This window comes from Mytilus edulis, chromosome 4 (genome assembly GCF_963676685.1).
Source record: "Mytilus edulis chromosome 4, xbMytEdul2.2, whole genome shotgun sequence".
In the NCBI taxonomy this organism is placed as follows: domain Eukaryota; kingdom Metazoa; phylum Mollusca; class Bivalvia; order Mytilida; family Mytilidae; genus Mytilus; species Mytilus edulis.
In genome coordinates, this window is record NC_092347.1 from 1,373,038 (window position 1) to 1,388,302 (window position 15,265).

At 31.5% G+C, this 15,265-nt stretch overlaps 1 protein-coding gene across 2 annotated transcripts; it reads left to right on the plus strand.

Annotated features, from left to right (window-relative positions):
* Positions 1 to 5,507: 5,507 nt before the first annotated feature.
* Positions 5,508 to 13,684, plus strand: LOC139518723 (uncharacterized). Of its 2 annotated transcripts, XM_071310220.1 has the most exons (6): positions 5,508 to 5,540; positions 8,041 to 8,126; positions 8,902 to 9,143; positions 9,785 to 9,988; positions 11,072 to 11,281; positions 12,605 to 13,684. In XM_071310220.1, exons 3-6 carry the CDS (start codon positions 8,906 to 8,908, stop codon positions 13,612 to 13,614), a joined length of 1,662 nt encoding a protein of 553 aa, XP_071166321.1. In that variant the 5' UTR covers positions 5,508 to 5,540; positions 8,041 to 8,126; positions 8,902 to 8,905; the 3' UTR covers positions 13,615 to 13,684. The 2 variants fall into 2 exon arrangements, with proteins under 2 accessions (XP_071166321.1, XP_071166322.1); XM_071310221.1 differs by lacking the exon at positions 8,041 to 8,126.
* The last annotated feature ends 1,581 nt before the right edge of the window (positions 13,685 to 15,265 follow it).

The following is a 15,265-nucleotide window of genomic DNA, read 5'->3' on the forward strand; positions in this document are numbered from 1 at the left end:
TTGTAACCTGAATCAATTCAGGAATATGACAGTTGTTATCTAATAGTTCGTTTCTATGTATTCTGTATTGTCATTTGTTTTTTTTGCACTTAAATGTTTCTGTTGTTTCGTGGTTTTCTTCTTATAGTTGATGTGTTTCCCCCAGTTTTAGTTTGTTATCTCCGGATTACTTTTTCTCGATCAATTAATGACTATTGAACAACGGTATAATACTGATGCCTTTATTAGTGTTTCTATAAATTATTGTCACGGTTATTTAAATGAACATTCAAATAAACAGTCTTTTTATTTAGTTGAGCTATTTCAATTGATATTGTAGACTGTGTCTTTCTATGTTGTGATGTTACACTATAGTTTCAGAAATGAGTAAAAGTTTGGTACCATTAAAATGTTTAAACTCGCTGCACTTGTTTGCGCCTGTCCTAAGTCAGGAATCTTATGTTCAGTAGTTGTCGTTTGTTGGTGTTGGGCAATTTTCACATCTTCTTTTTTATATTCACAAGTGTTTCCTGTTTTTCATCTTTTATGTAGATTATACCGTTGGTTTTCCCGTTGGCATGGTTTTACACTAGGGTCCTTTATAGGTTGCTGTTCGGTTTGAGTCAAAGCTCCGTGTTGTTGACCGTACTTTGACCTACTATGCTTGAATTTATGAATTGTGACTTGGATGGAGCGTTGTCTCATTGGTACTCATACTATATCTTATAATATCTATCAACCATGACTGTCAACTATGTCGTTGTTCCAGCAGATAAAGCCTCTAACAATATTGTCTTCATATATAAAAACCATTATTTGCAATGTCTCACAACAGAGCTTGGAATAAATAGAACAACTGGTAATCCTACATATTCTTTAATATCATTTACCAAGGACGAGATCTTACAAAATCACAAATCTGTCCTTCTTTCTTTTCGTATCAACATCAAAGAAAACGAAGAAAATTTACCATCATTATACTGGATACCAAAACTACACAAAACTTCATATAAAGAACGATACATAGTTGGATCGTCAAAATGTTCGACTAAACATCTTTCTAACATACTGACTACTATTCTTTCTACAGTTAAAGATGGTCTTCAAAAATATTGTAATGCGATATATTCTACCAGTGGTGCTAACCAGATGTGGATTCTCAAAAATTCGAAAGATCTACTGCTTAATCTTCGATCACAATCTTTGCAATTGTGTTGCAACATAAGACACTTCCGATTTTTCTACCCTTTACACTACTATTCCCAATGCTCAGTTGAAAAATCGAATCGCTTTTTCTATAAAAATGGGAATCGTAGATACAAATTTCTTGTTTTGGGTTACAATAATTTATATTTTGTGATATCTACCAGAAAATATACTGAAAATGATATTATCACAATGCTGAACTTTTTGATCGACAATATATTTGTTGAGTTTGGAGGATTCATATTTCAACAGACAATCGGTATTCCAATGGGTACTAATTGTGCACCCCTACTAGCCGATTTGTTTTTGTACTCGTATCATTCAAACCCTTTTAAAAGACAAACACAAAAAGCACCTTGCGAAATTCTTTAATTTCACTTTCCGATATATTGATGATGTCCTATCACTGAATAACCCGTATTTTAGCCAATACCTGCATCTCATATATCCCAGCGAACTTGAAATCAAGGATGCTACTGATACTAGAAGAACTGCTTCATACCTTGATCTCTTCCCCAATATTGACACAGATGGACGACTTCACACGAACATCTATGATAAACGGGACGATTTCAACTTCCAAATTATCAATTTCCCCATTTTCAGCAGTAACATACCCTCTGCCCCTTAATATGGTGTTTACATATCTCAATCAAAACGTTATTCTCGTGCATATTCACACTATACGGACTTCATATACAGGAGTGTGCTCCTAACGTAGAAACTGCTCCAACAAAGTTATGAGGAGGACAGATTAAAAATGAAACTACGTAAATTTTACGGACACCATCACGAATTGGTTGATCCATACGATGTATCTTTGTCCAAACTAACTATGGACATTTTTACCACGTGTTAGATTGTGGTTTGTTATTACGTCTGATCTTTTTATTACCGAATGTGACTATTTTTCTGAGTGTGAATTAGTATTGCGTTAATAAGACGTGGCACGTGACTTATCCATCCCAAACTAATTTGTTGGGTTTTGATGTTGTGTTTGTTGTTGTCATCGGATTTTTTCAAATGCTTTAACGTTTGTAGTGGAATATCGTTGTATTATTGTGTTGTATTGGGGGATAACTACTCATCCAGTTCATTTGGTAGATTTAAATTTGGATCAACGAAATTTACACTATATATTTGGTTTGCAGTTTGATCAGAAGAAACAACCACAAAGCTAGATAATACAATTAATTATCTAATTACTACTTCAATTAAATATTAATTAGTATTATCATTTTCACTGTTATTAATATAAGTTAGATGAATCATACAAATCTAATCTTGAATTTCTTCCAAATTCTCTTAATTTTCGGAACACGTTTTAGAAATTTAAATGTGACGTCACTTTGGGCGTTGCATTGACTATGGCTAACAGGGCTGTGCTTTGTAAGTTGCTAAGACAGGGCTATGAATCAATCAAATTAAGGTCATCACTCAAGAAAATTTACGGTCGCCATCATGAGCTGATTTGCCATTATGACAAAAGTGTGTCAGAAACCATATCTGATATTCTTCCTCATTCATAATAACCTTCCATCATTACCGAACTGAAGAAAGAAATAACACGACGGGTGCCGTATACGGTGCAGGAAATGCTTACCCTTCCGGAGCACATGATTTCACTCCCGGGTTTTATTTGAGTTCGTGTTGTTTCTTAATTATTATTTATAATTGTTGATGTAAATGTCCTTTGGTTTTGTGAGTCTTTGTTTACTCCTTGGTTTTGACTGTTTTGATTGTCTTTTGTAATTTATTCGTTTTTTATTCTATAGCTAGTCACCACTTCAGTTTAATCATGTATATCTATTATAAAGTCATTTTATAAAATTTACTGTTTGCCAAACTATGTATTATTCTTAATAATAATGATGTTTTGTCCCAGGTGGATAACCCTGGCCTCACAACTTTTGGTCCTCGGCGATCTTCTACTTGGTAGTTGTTATAGCTTTCAAACTTTTAACAGCTGAGCATAGTTTTGTGTGGACGTAGCGCGCGTCTGATGTATAAAAATATTTTTTAACCTGTTACCTTTGGATGGTTATTATTCGTTTGTTTCTCTGTCCTATACTTTCTCCCATTTATCTGTTTATTTATTGTAACCCTGTCGTGTAATGTTGTAATTTTAATTTTGTAATTAACACTGCCTATAAAGCAGGAGGTTTGGCATGCAACAAAACCAGGTTGTCATTTTGTCATAAAATGCCCTAGGCCTGTACCAAGTCAGGAAAATGGCCATTGTTTCATTATAGTTAGTTTCTCTGTGTGTTACGTTTCGGTGTTGTATCTCTGTTGTGTCGTAGTTCTCTTATAGTTGATACGTTTCCTTCAGTTTTAGTTTGTAACCCGGATTTGTTTTTTTTTCTCTATCGATTTATGAATTTTGAACAGCGGTATACTACTGTTGCCTTTATTTGAATTGAACATTGCAAAATAAATCCATGAAAATGCGAATATCAGCAATAATTCAAATCGAAAATAATTGAAGAGATATAACTGTCTCATGTGTATTAATTTTATTTGTAAACAGATGTCACCCAAATCTATATAATTTCTGAAACGTTTTACCTATATGTCAAATTAGAAATTGATCAAGATAAACCAACACCTGAAGTGGCAATATTTATATATTAAAATAAGAAGATGTAATATGATAGCCAATGAAACAAATCTCTGCATGACACCAAATGACAACTGCTGTTTGTTTTGCACACTCATTGTAGTCAATATCATGAAATTCTATGCGACTGTCATACAAGTGAGGTATAGCTGGCTGAAATACCAGGTTTAACACCTCCGTGTCCTAAATAAGGAAATACCTGTACCACTTCAGAAAATTTGAGTTATTTCCATTTCGTTCGATATGTTTGAGCTTTTACTTTTATTGAGGACTTTCCGTTTTGAATTTTCCCTAGATTTCTGTACGTAAAACGTTTTTGGTAAACATTTAAAACGAGTTCACTGATCCAAAAGTCAGGAAGATTAAGGATAATGTATTTCGTGAACTTTACAACTAATGAAAATGACTAGAAGAGTTTGACTAATTACCACATTTAGATTATTCCAAAGGTATGTACATTCTAACTACAGAGGAAGCACTTATCAAGATCATGAAGATGATTCGAGAGTAAAGGTATATTTTGAACTAGAATAATATGATTTATAAGACTTCTCATACTAGTGAAATAGTCATTTGACTAAAACGATTCGAAAGTCGACACATGCAATATGAAATTTACAATTAAAATTGAGAAAGTGTCAAGGAAACAAAAACCCGAGCAAATAGCAGAATACAGTCCATCCTTACTTGTTTGTCTTCTTCACATTTTTTTCTATCTATATATGTTATGGAAAAAATTAGTAAAATATTTTAAAATATAGCTGCCTTTTGTAGATATATTCATAGTATTACAGTATATTTAACGAGTAAAAGTCGTAGAATAAGTTTGAGATTCAGATTCAGATTCAATAGTTTATTAAAGTCTCACCACATACAACATGATTAAAACAAGATACAGTTATAAAATTAATTATACAGTAAACATAGTTAAAACAATTAAATACATGTATGTGCCATTCTTAAAAGAATTATGAGAGACTATTAAAATACAAATAATACTTATTCGTTTTATAAAATAATACAAATACAGTAGTTAATGATATAAAATACTGCTTCTCCTTGTTAAAATGTTATTGCAGGTTTTGGCAACAATATTACAAATATTGGTATTTTTAAACATATATATAAATTTTCTTCATCAGACAAGTTTAAAAACATATCATTATGACACAATATATCAATAAAAAGTGCATATCTTAGATCTTCATACAAGGGATAATTTAAAAGTACATGTTTTTCATCCTCTAAAATATTACAGTTAAAACAGACTCTTTCGTCTAGATTTTTTCTTTCATATCGACAAGTTTCAATTTTTAATGGTGCTACACCACATCTAAACTTTGAAAAAGCACTACGATGGCGCTGTGGCATTTTCTGTAGCAAATATTGCTCAGTGTTATAAGTATGTTTAAAAAGTTTATATGTTCTCAATTTACAACCGGTACTATATGAAAAAATTCTTGTACACCAGTCTTTTTTATATTTATCAAACATTTTCTCTTCTAACTGAGATATACTATAACTATCAAGAAAATTTTCATTTATTTTACAATATCTTTCAAAATCAAATGAGAACTGTTTAGTATTCGTATCTTGCCTTGCAGATTAAAAGGAGATATCGAGGTATCTACACATATGTATTTGTAACAATATTATACTTGCGCATTGCATGTCTTTATTGTGTAACGGAAGTAAACAGTTTAAGGAAGGATTAATGTACGGTTATTAGCAACGGGTAATGTACACAAATGTGAAAAATATTAAGGTTTTACCTCAACCTATGTAGTTCACATTTCAGAATGACAAACAAATACTGTAAATCGTAAATTTCAAAAGACTTAAAACATTTTACATGTGTGGTAATTACTCTATTTTCGATCACTTTAAAACAAAATGAATCCGAGAAAAGTAAGTTATATCAAACAAATTCTAGGGATATGTCCTTTTTCATTTCATTACATTTGATGTGATATAATTCTTTTTCTAAGGATGATTTTGTCATTGTCTGTATTTATGGCAATGTAATATCCGGAAAGTAAGGGAAAAGGGAGAAGTACTATTGTGTCAGAATAATTCGATGTTGGTCTCCTTATATATTTCCATAATGTGTAGATAAGTAATCTAAAGTATTTGATGGTTAAACAGATATTGTTTTGAACCTTAACTTTAAACAAAGTATTTAAATTTGTAATGTGTTTCTAAATATAAAAGGTACACATAAATCGATTATTTACAAACTGTGCTTTTATATTCAATCTTTTATTCTTAATGGAACAGTACTGTGGTTGAATAGTATTGATCGATAAGTTACAGCGAATGTATTTCTGTAGTGTTTCTTTACAGTTATGTTTATAATTTTCTATTCAATTTTATTGTTATTTGTTCATATTTGTGTTTTGATAGTTTATAGTTAAGCTAGTATCAATATATTTTAGGAAACTAGTAAATTTATTAAAATGATCGGATTGGTTGAACGTCACTCTAACACAGACTTGATGACTCCTGGGATGGAACAAACCACAATTATATATTTTAATGATTTAATCGAGGAAAACAGTCAATAAAAATACAATAACGAAACAAGGGAGCCTAATTATCAACCCTGAAATTAATTAAAGAATTTGATACCTATAATTGAATATATGTACTAAACCATGAAATAACAAAAACATTTATGTTAATGCCTAAGTGAATATCCTTTAACTTGTATTTGTAAAGTATTCGTTTTACTGTTGAGTCTTCTTTGGTAATATCCATGTGACTTTGCTCGGTACTCATACAATCCATCACTGAATTATTGTTCCATGGTAATTTTTTGTATTTTTGATTTTTGCTACTTCTTGCTAATGTGCTTTCTTTATTTTTACGCCTTTATGTTTTCTCTGTTGACACAATTGTTTGCTTTTATAGTGATATAGTCATTACACAATGTTGACGGTTGACCACTAATTTTGACATTTATACCAATGACGTATATGAATTGTTCACACATTGTTGTCAATATGAAGGATTTTTATGTGACTGGCATACAAGTTAAAGGTTTAGCTATCTATAAAAACAGGTTTAATCCAACATTTTCTACAACGAAAAGGCTCCACCACGTCAGGTATATGACAGTTGTATTCCATTCGTTTGATGTGTTTGAGCTTTTAATTTTACCATTTGATTGGGGACTTTCCGTTTCGAATATTCTCGGAGTTCTGTATTTTTGTTCTTTTAACCTCACTCCGAGGGAAAAACTCAAACAAATGGATAACAACTGTTATATTCCTTATTTTGTACTGGCATTTTTCTATGTAGAAAATCGTTGATAAAACCTGATTTTATAGCTAGGTTAATTTCTTACTTGTATGACAGACGTATATAATTCCATTTCTAGTATACTCACAACAATGTGTGAACAAAACAGTCCGACACAAATTGACACAATAGGTAAACATGTCGAAAATAAGGGTACAGCAGTCAACATTGTGTTAAAATCTTATTCACTATAAAACAAACAAATACGTCAATCAAGAAAAACAGAAAGGTAGTATACGGCTGTTCAAAAGTCATCAATATTGTGGGAAAACACATCCAGGTTACAAACTAAAACCTAGGGAAACACGTCAACTATATGAGGAAAACAACGAAACAACAGAAACACTTAAAGTGCAACAAAAAGCAAACAACAATGCAACATACATAGAAACGAACTTTTGGATAACAACTGCCATATTCCTGACTTTATACTGGATATTTTTAAGAAAAAATGGGGGGGGGGGGGCTGAACCTGAATTTGTGGTAAGCCAAACCTTCGTGCATTTTGGCAATGTTAAATATAACACTAAAATGATAACGTTACATAGATATAGGAAGATGTGGTATGAGTGCCAATGAGACAACTCCCCATCCAAATAACAATTTATAAAAGTAAACCATTATAGGTCAAGGAATGGCCTTCAACACGGACCCTTGGCTAACACCGAACAGCAAGCTATAAAGGGCCCCATGAATTAGTAATGTAAATTCATTCAAACGGGAAACCAACAGTCTAATCTGTATAAAAACGAGAAACGCGAAACACGTCTGAACTACATAAACAGACGACAACTACTGTACATCAGATTCCTAACTTAGGACAGTTGAATGACGGGAATACAGTTAAAAAAAAAAAAGAACACCGAAAACAGAGAAATACATTATATATTAGTACATTTCGACATGTTAACAACGAAAAACTAAATTTAATTTAGTACAGTACGCAAAAACAGCCTAACAGGATTACGAAGTGTGTGTCTGTTACACAGATGGATCAACGCCACAAAAAGTAACGTCGCAAGTAAATATCTAAAAAAAAAAAAAAAAAAAAAGGATATAAATCAAGATTAGGTTTCTAATTATGTTATTTGATGTATTTCATAACAATAACAAGAATATTAATATAGAATTGTGTTAGTAATAGTGCAACTGACTGTGTCGGCCTATCTTCCAAATCAAAATGTGTAAAAGAAATAAATACTGTGCACATAATTGCTTTAAAATAAAATCATACAAATGAACTGGGTGATAAATTATCTTTACTTGAACATACGAAGAGAAAACAAAATAGAATCACAACTACAAACGATAAGACACAAAACAAAATCCGACCAGAATTATTAATAAAACGTCGTGAGTAAATACATGAACGCTGGATAGACAAATACCGAGACACGTCTTATAGCAATGCGAATTCACACTCAGTAAAATGGTTATATTCGGGAATAGATCACATTCGGTACATAAAAGACCAGACGATGTAAATGATAAATAAAAATATAAAAAAAAATGTAAAACTAATAATATACAAAGACAGATTAACACGTTATTAAGATGATAAACAAATTAAGTACTTAGAATATATACTTCAAGATCATCCTTTATTATTTGTGAAGTTGATTCGAAATATTTGTCAACAAGGTCCTTGTATCTTCCGATGGACCTTTTTTGAAAAAGGACGAGACGTTCTTTAACATACCGCTGGTTCATCAACTATCTGCTCGGACACAGGCGACTTTTAACAAAGTCTGAGTAATATATGGTTGATATTTAAAATGCCATTTATTCAATTCTAGAACAATGGAGGAACAGACTTGTAAAATCCATGGTAATGGCAATGGAGATTGTAGTGAAGACGATTTGTTTAAAGGTTCTGACGACGCAGTGAATGTTGTAAAATCTCCAAAACATTCGTTTACCATACCATCAGTTCTGCTTAATAAAATAAAATTGATCTGTATTTGTACAGTGATATCTGTTATCGGTATTGTTTTTACAGTAGTTTTGTCTGTAACAATGCTTGTCATTGTATCAACTGGTAATTTTTTGTTGGTTATCTATATTATTATTTGCCTTAAGTACAATTATGTAAAACAGGTCTTACTTGGTTCTATTTACTCCGTTTTCAATGATAAAAGATACCAGAGGGACATTTAAACTCATAAATCGAAAATAAACAGACAGACCCACGGCTAAAAATGAAAAAGACAAACAGACAAACAATAGTACACATGACACTACATAGAAAACTAAAGAATAAGCTACACGAACGCCATCAACAACTAGGGGTGATCTGTTGGCATACATATTGATATTTCGTGAATTTTAATACGCAGTGTCAGAAGCACTCACTGTGAACGCAGAAACATCGACAGAAACCAAAAGTCGTAATTTCGCGACACAAAACATATCAGGGGCAATGTTATTTTAAATAGTTCATGTTGTTTCTGTTTTCACAGCAATAATAGGAATAATGTATACTTCTTCTTTTCGACAAATATATATGCAAATGAATTATACAATTTTTAAATTACAAAGCTTTTAAACGTTTTATTGATGATTAAATGACTGTCAAATATTTCGGCCACAGTGTCTACTTTTAAATAAGTGTTAGCCGTGGCTCCTTTTTATGTTAATTACTAACAATAAAAATAAAAAAAAATCCCTTTACCTTTTTAGACGACAAACAGAATGGTTTTTTAACTGCTATTCTGAAAATATCAAATCAGTTAGACAGTTTATCAATAAAAACAAAAAGTGAAAGTTCAATAACAGATGGAACACAGTCATGTAAAAACATTAACACTAGTTATCCTTACTATGCTCTTCAAGCAGAAAACAGGAAACTGAGAGCAAAACTTCAAAAACCAAAATCTACAAAAGGTAAGCTATGTTTACTTTTGGATGTTAACATAAGATTATTTACGAATTTTTTTTAAATTACTGTCTTTGTTTCCAATTATTAAAAGGAAATGAAAAACTTGTTATTTTCTGAAGAGTGTCTATTAAACATTTAATTTGGTGCAAACCCCATGGTTACAATTTTCATAAAAAATGAAAATTGTTGGTTGTCTATTTTGACAACGATATGTTTCTAATTACAGTAATCAATTACATATCACTTCTTAAAAGTGATAAAAGTCACTGGTTTCTCTAATTAACTTCCTGCCTTTAAAAAAAAGTGGAAAATATGTCGTCTGTAATTTAGTCGGTCATAAATGAAAAGTTGGGCTCCTATAAATTTCTTCTTAATAATGAACGATTAACCAGAAAAAAATTAAATCACAGAAAAATGTGCTCGTATGTCAGCTGTGAAATAACTCTTCACAATTAAAGGAAACTATTGGTAACTTCAGTAAACATATAGCTAATTAATTCATAGATATATAACAGAAATGAAAAACCCATCTGAAAACGTTCTATAATTCAAAAAGTAGGGTCAATATAGCAGAAACCTAAAACAGTTTATTTGTAAGGAGTAAACCCTGATATTGAATTCCGTAGATTGTAAACATTCAAACGTGTAATATATAAAAAAAAAAAAAAAAAAAAAAAAAAGATATGTTAACTCTTTACGATGGAGCAAAAAGTATGTCACTGCTGACAAAATAGGTAGTTAAAAATAGGTAACTTGTAATCATCAAGTTTGTCATAGATTCTCGCTCAGTGTCAGTAGCATTACATTTCAATGCAGAAATAGCGGAAGAAACCTTAAGTGGTTTTTTTCTAAATGTAAATTACCAGCATAAACTCAAAGCAATGGTAATCAACGAATTCAATTATGATTATGTATTCGCAACATTGTTTTGTATACCTTGATTATACGAGTTATGTTCTTCTAATATATGTTATAATGGTTTGATACTAAACCCCTAACTGAAAGGAATGTCTCGATTTTCATATGATAAAGACATACTTTTTCAATCAGTTTAATTGGTGTAATAACTTTACTTTATCTTGTTATAGATGATCAAACGAATATTCTCCACTTAACAAAAGATATTTCAAGAATATCAAATCAGTTAGAAAGTTTATCAACGAAAATGAATAGTTATAGTTCAGCAACAGATGGATCTCAAACATGTGAAAACATTAACACTAACTATCTTTACTATGTTATCCAAGAAGAAAACCGGAGACTAAAAGACGAACTTAAAATTACAAAATCTAGAAAAAGTAAGTAATTTTTACTTTTTTGTTGAATATCAATACAATTACCGACTTTGTTTCAAATTTCCAAAACAAGTATAAAAAAAAATAACATTATTTGCAAAAGCGTGAAAATCAACCATTTAATTTTAGATATAACCCAAAACTTATTGTTACAGTTGTCTACCAAAAAGAGGCATTTTCAGAAACCAAAGTCTCCACCAGAATCACACAACTATATGTTTCTGGTTACAGCAGAACATGACCTATCAGTCGGTTCACTTACAAAAACTATACAATGTCATATTGGTTTTCAGAAATTACATTTCTGTTTATAATAAGAACTTCTTTTTTCGTAGGCCTCATACTGTTAAGGACAATTACTCACGAATTAATGAATTTACCTCCCAGTTACTTTGGTAGACATCTTATGCTATTATTTTTTTCCTTTAACTAACAGTTGTCTCTTGTTGCATACATGCACATTATGTCTTGATTCCAAAGATTTCATAGGTATGACATTTTGCTACGGCGTGGCCATACATTCTTCATTACTACAAAGAACAGCATTGTTTGTTCGACAATTAATGATATCCTCGCATCAACACAGTTTAAAGCTTAATACGTGTCACGATAAGTAATATTAAGAAAACATAATTGATTTTAGAACTAGAAAAGCTAAAATCAGTTTTGCCATGAAAACATGTGTTATTGGCTTATTTTAGCGCACCTTATTAGTTGGACTCTAAATAACATTTACAAATGTTTGACCTGCTGCCACCATGGTAAAGACGTAGGATAATCGGATTGTCAGTTGGCCAACATTCATAGAAACAAAAAATTTAAAACTTCCGGCATAATTGACACAAACTTCCATATACTCAATATACATATTTTTCTGCTACAAAACATAAATAATTGCCGGTGTAAATTACCTTCTCAACTAGTATTTAGGGAAGATAGTTGTCAATAAATTGGTCGGATATTGTCTGACTTGTTAAATGCTTTCGCTTCAAAAGTAAGAATAAAACTGCAAGGAAATCCCCCGAAATAAGTAATTGAATCCCAAATAAAAGTTTAAATATTGAAACTCCATGTCCTGAACTAACCGTTTTGGGGTATCACCAAATCAAAATAATAAGCATCCGACTAAACGTGTGTGCACTTCAAAATACAAAAATGCTCTGTCTCATTACTTTCATCTGTATAAAAAGAAAACATGTGTTGTCTGTCACATGATTTATCTATTTAATATTTATCTAAACAGTTGCGTCTGCTCTGACGTGTCCTTGCTTTTTATAGCTTTTAACAAAAAACAGGCAAATTTCACGGGCCTTATTTCTTTTCCAGACACTGATAATAAACGGAACAAACAAGAAGAGAGAAAAAAACTATTGCAAGTTGATTGTGGCTCTGTATCATGTGCACACAACAGTTATAGATGGGTTGTCGCCAATAGAAGCTTATCATTTGGTCGTTCAGATCATTTTGATATTATAATACAATTCAAATTATTTTATCCCGAAATACCTGATTACGGTAAACTATTATTTGAGTTTGGTCTAACGACGTTAGCTGAAGACTTAACATTCAATAATCCAGCCATAATTGTCAGAGGTCAAAGATGTGAAAAAGTACCTGGAATGTGTTTTTATGTTATAGATGATGTATTGACAAAACTGGAAGGCCATGTGTTTGAACAGATGTCTGATTATATACAAGGGCAACTAACTCTGGAACTTCATAAATCATATTTTGTTCTGATGTCGAACCAGAAGAATATATATATTTCAAATATGCTAAATTTTTCATCTAAAGTGGAACTTTGGCCAGTTTTTGGATTTTACAATACACATCTTATTAATGTATCACAAACAATTCTTTCTGAGAACAAAATAAGCTTCAATAGAACAACCGTTGACCCACATTTTTTTGTTTCTGAAGACAACAGCACGATATCAAGTTGTAAATTGTGGCCTAAAGAAACAGGTTGTACAAGATGGGATATAAGCATTATAGCCATCGAAATCACGTATTTCCTTGTTTTTACAATTTTATGCTTCCGCTTTAACTTTTGTCAAAGTTCTATAAATGAATTTGTTCGTATCTTAGATGATATTGCGTTTTTCACGTCATGTTTTCTTTGTGTTCCACTTTCATTGTACTACCTCTACATGAATTGGTCCATACATTTGCTTTTCGTAGTGAGTACGTTGCTTGGACTTATACTCTATAATCTAGAATATCAAACCATTAAAAATGATCCCAAGCGATACGTTTGTTTAACTTTTCCTTATTCTACTTACATTGTGATTTTGTTTAAAATGTTCAGATATATCTTTTATCTAATATTCTTTTAAATCTATACCCATACTAACCTACACAATGTATCACGTTGTTATATCATACAAATATACTGATCTATGTAAATCTTTGTTTTCATTTGTTTTATGGTTTTTTTATGTTGGCATTTGTAATAGCATTTTTTTACATTTCTTATTAATTTTGAATAGAGCTTACAATAGAACAAAAGAATCAGTTTGTACATTGAAAGTTAAGACGAAATGGTGGCAGAGGTGTCACCAGTCAATAAAGCGAACAATGAAAAAAAGGAAATATCTCCTTGTTTTGTATAGATATATAGCTGGTATAGGAAAAGATATACATTTTTGGTTCGAGTTTTCAGTAAGAATAATTGATGGTAATGTATCGTACCTCATAACAAATGACAAATAAAGGCAACAGTAGTATACCGCTGTTCAAAACTCATAAATCCATGGACAAAAAACAAAATCGGGGTAACACTAAAACTGAGGGTAAAGCATTAAATATAAGAGGAGAACAACGACACAACATTAAAATGTAACACACACAGAAACGGACTAAGCATTATTAGACAACCTCTGAATAACAGGATCATGAAATAAGACAGCAACACTCTGTGTGACAGTGTGGCTGGGTTAAAAAAAAAGAAGACACTTTATAAATTGTCGCGCATTTATGAATTTAACTTCATTAGGAACGCTCAACGCCGTATATAAATAAATTAATTATGTATAAAAACCGAAAAAGTTAAAGAACTATACTATACATGTTTGCGAGCAGAAAACGTCCCCTAACATTAAAAACGATTCTTGTTGCTCTTATAACGCTAACGACGGATTATCGCCTAACTGATCATCTTCGTTCAATCGAGTATTGGTTCTGACATAGCGAGAGCTAATACAAAACGACCCTTGTTGTACTTGATACGAGCTTCGAATGACATTATCAATGCAAATTTTAGCGAGGATGGTGCAAAAGCTGAAATTAGGAAAACAATGCGTTGAAGACCTCAATTCTATAAAGATCAGTTTGAAATAGCTTAACGAAAAGCTAGCTAAAAGCGACTTATTTATATACGGCGTCGAGCGTTCCTAATGAAGTTAAATTCATAAATGCGCGTCGATTTATAAAGTGTCTTCTTTTTTAACCCAGCCACACTGTCTGTGTTGCTGTCTTATTTCATGAACCTGTAATTCAGAGGTTGTCATTTGTTGCTGGTTTTTTTTTAAATTCCCTTAATGTTTCTACATTTATCAGACCGTTAGTTTTTCTCATTTAATTAACAGTTGTCCTGTGGGGACTATTTGTAGCTTGCCTTTCGGTATTGATTGTGGTTAATGTTGAAAGCAGTACTTTAACCTAATATGGATAGTTTCTACGTCATGTTGGCCTTTGTTTGAGAGTTGTTGTCAACTATACCACATCATCTTTATATACAGTTGCTGCTATGTTTATAACATGTATTTAAAGGTTATTTGAATGAAAGAAATCTGTACAATAAAGTAAAATAGAATAGTGTATCACAAGAAAAATAATATGTTACTGCGAGCAACTAATCCTATTTCTGTGTTTGTCTTATTTATTGCCTATTGAATTTAGAGATGAAATATTTAAAATGCTGACGAGCAGGGCGAGGGAGAATTTAAGATAAATTTAATGGTTATTTGAACTGATACAGTTGAAGAC

What these genes read in the sequence shown, in the direction of transcription:
- LOC139518723 (XM_071310220.1), top strand. Translation starts at nt 8,906, where the DNA reads ATGGAGGAACAGACTTGTAAAATCCATGGTAATGGCAATGGAGATTGT. An exon ending in GCTTGTCATTGTATCAACTG is followed by an intron (nt 9,144 to 9,784) that starts GTAATTTTTTGT and finishes TTACCTTTTTAG; the next exon opens with ACGACAAACAGAATGGTTTT. An exon ending in AAAACCAAAATCTACAAAAG is followed by an intron (nt 9,989 to 11,071) that starts GTAAGCTATGTT and finishes ATCTTGTTATAG; the next exon opens with ATGATCAAACGAATATTCTC.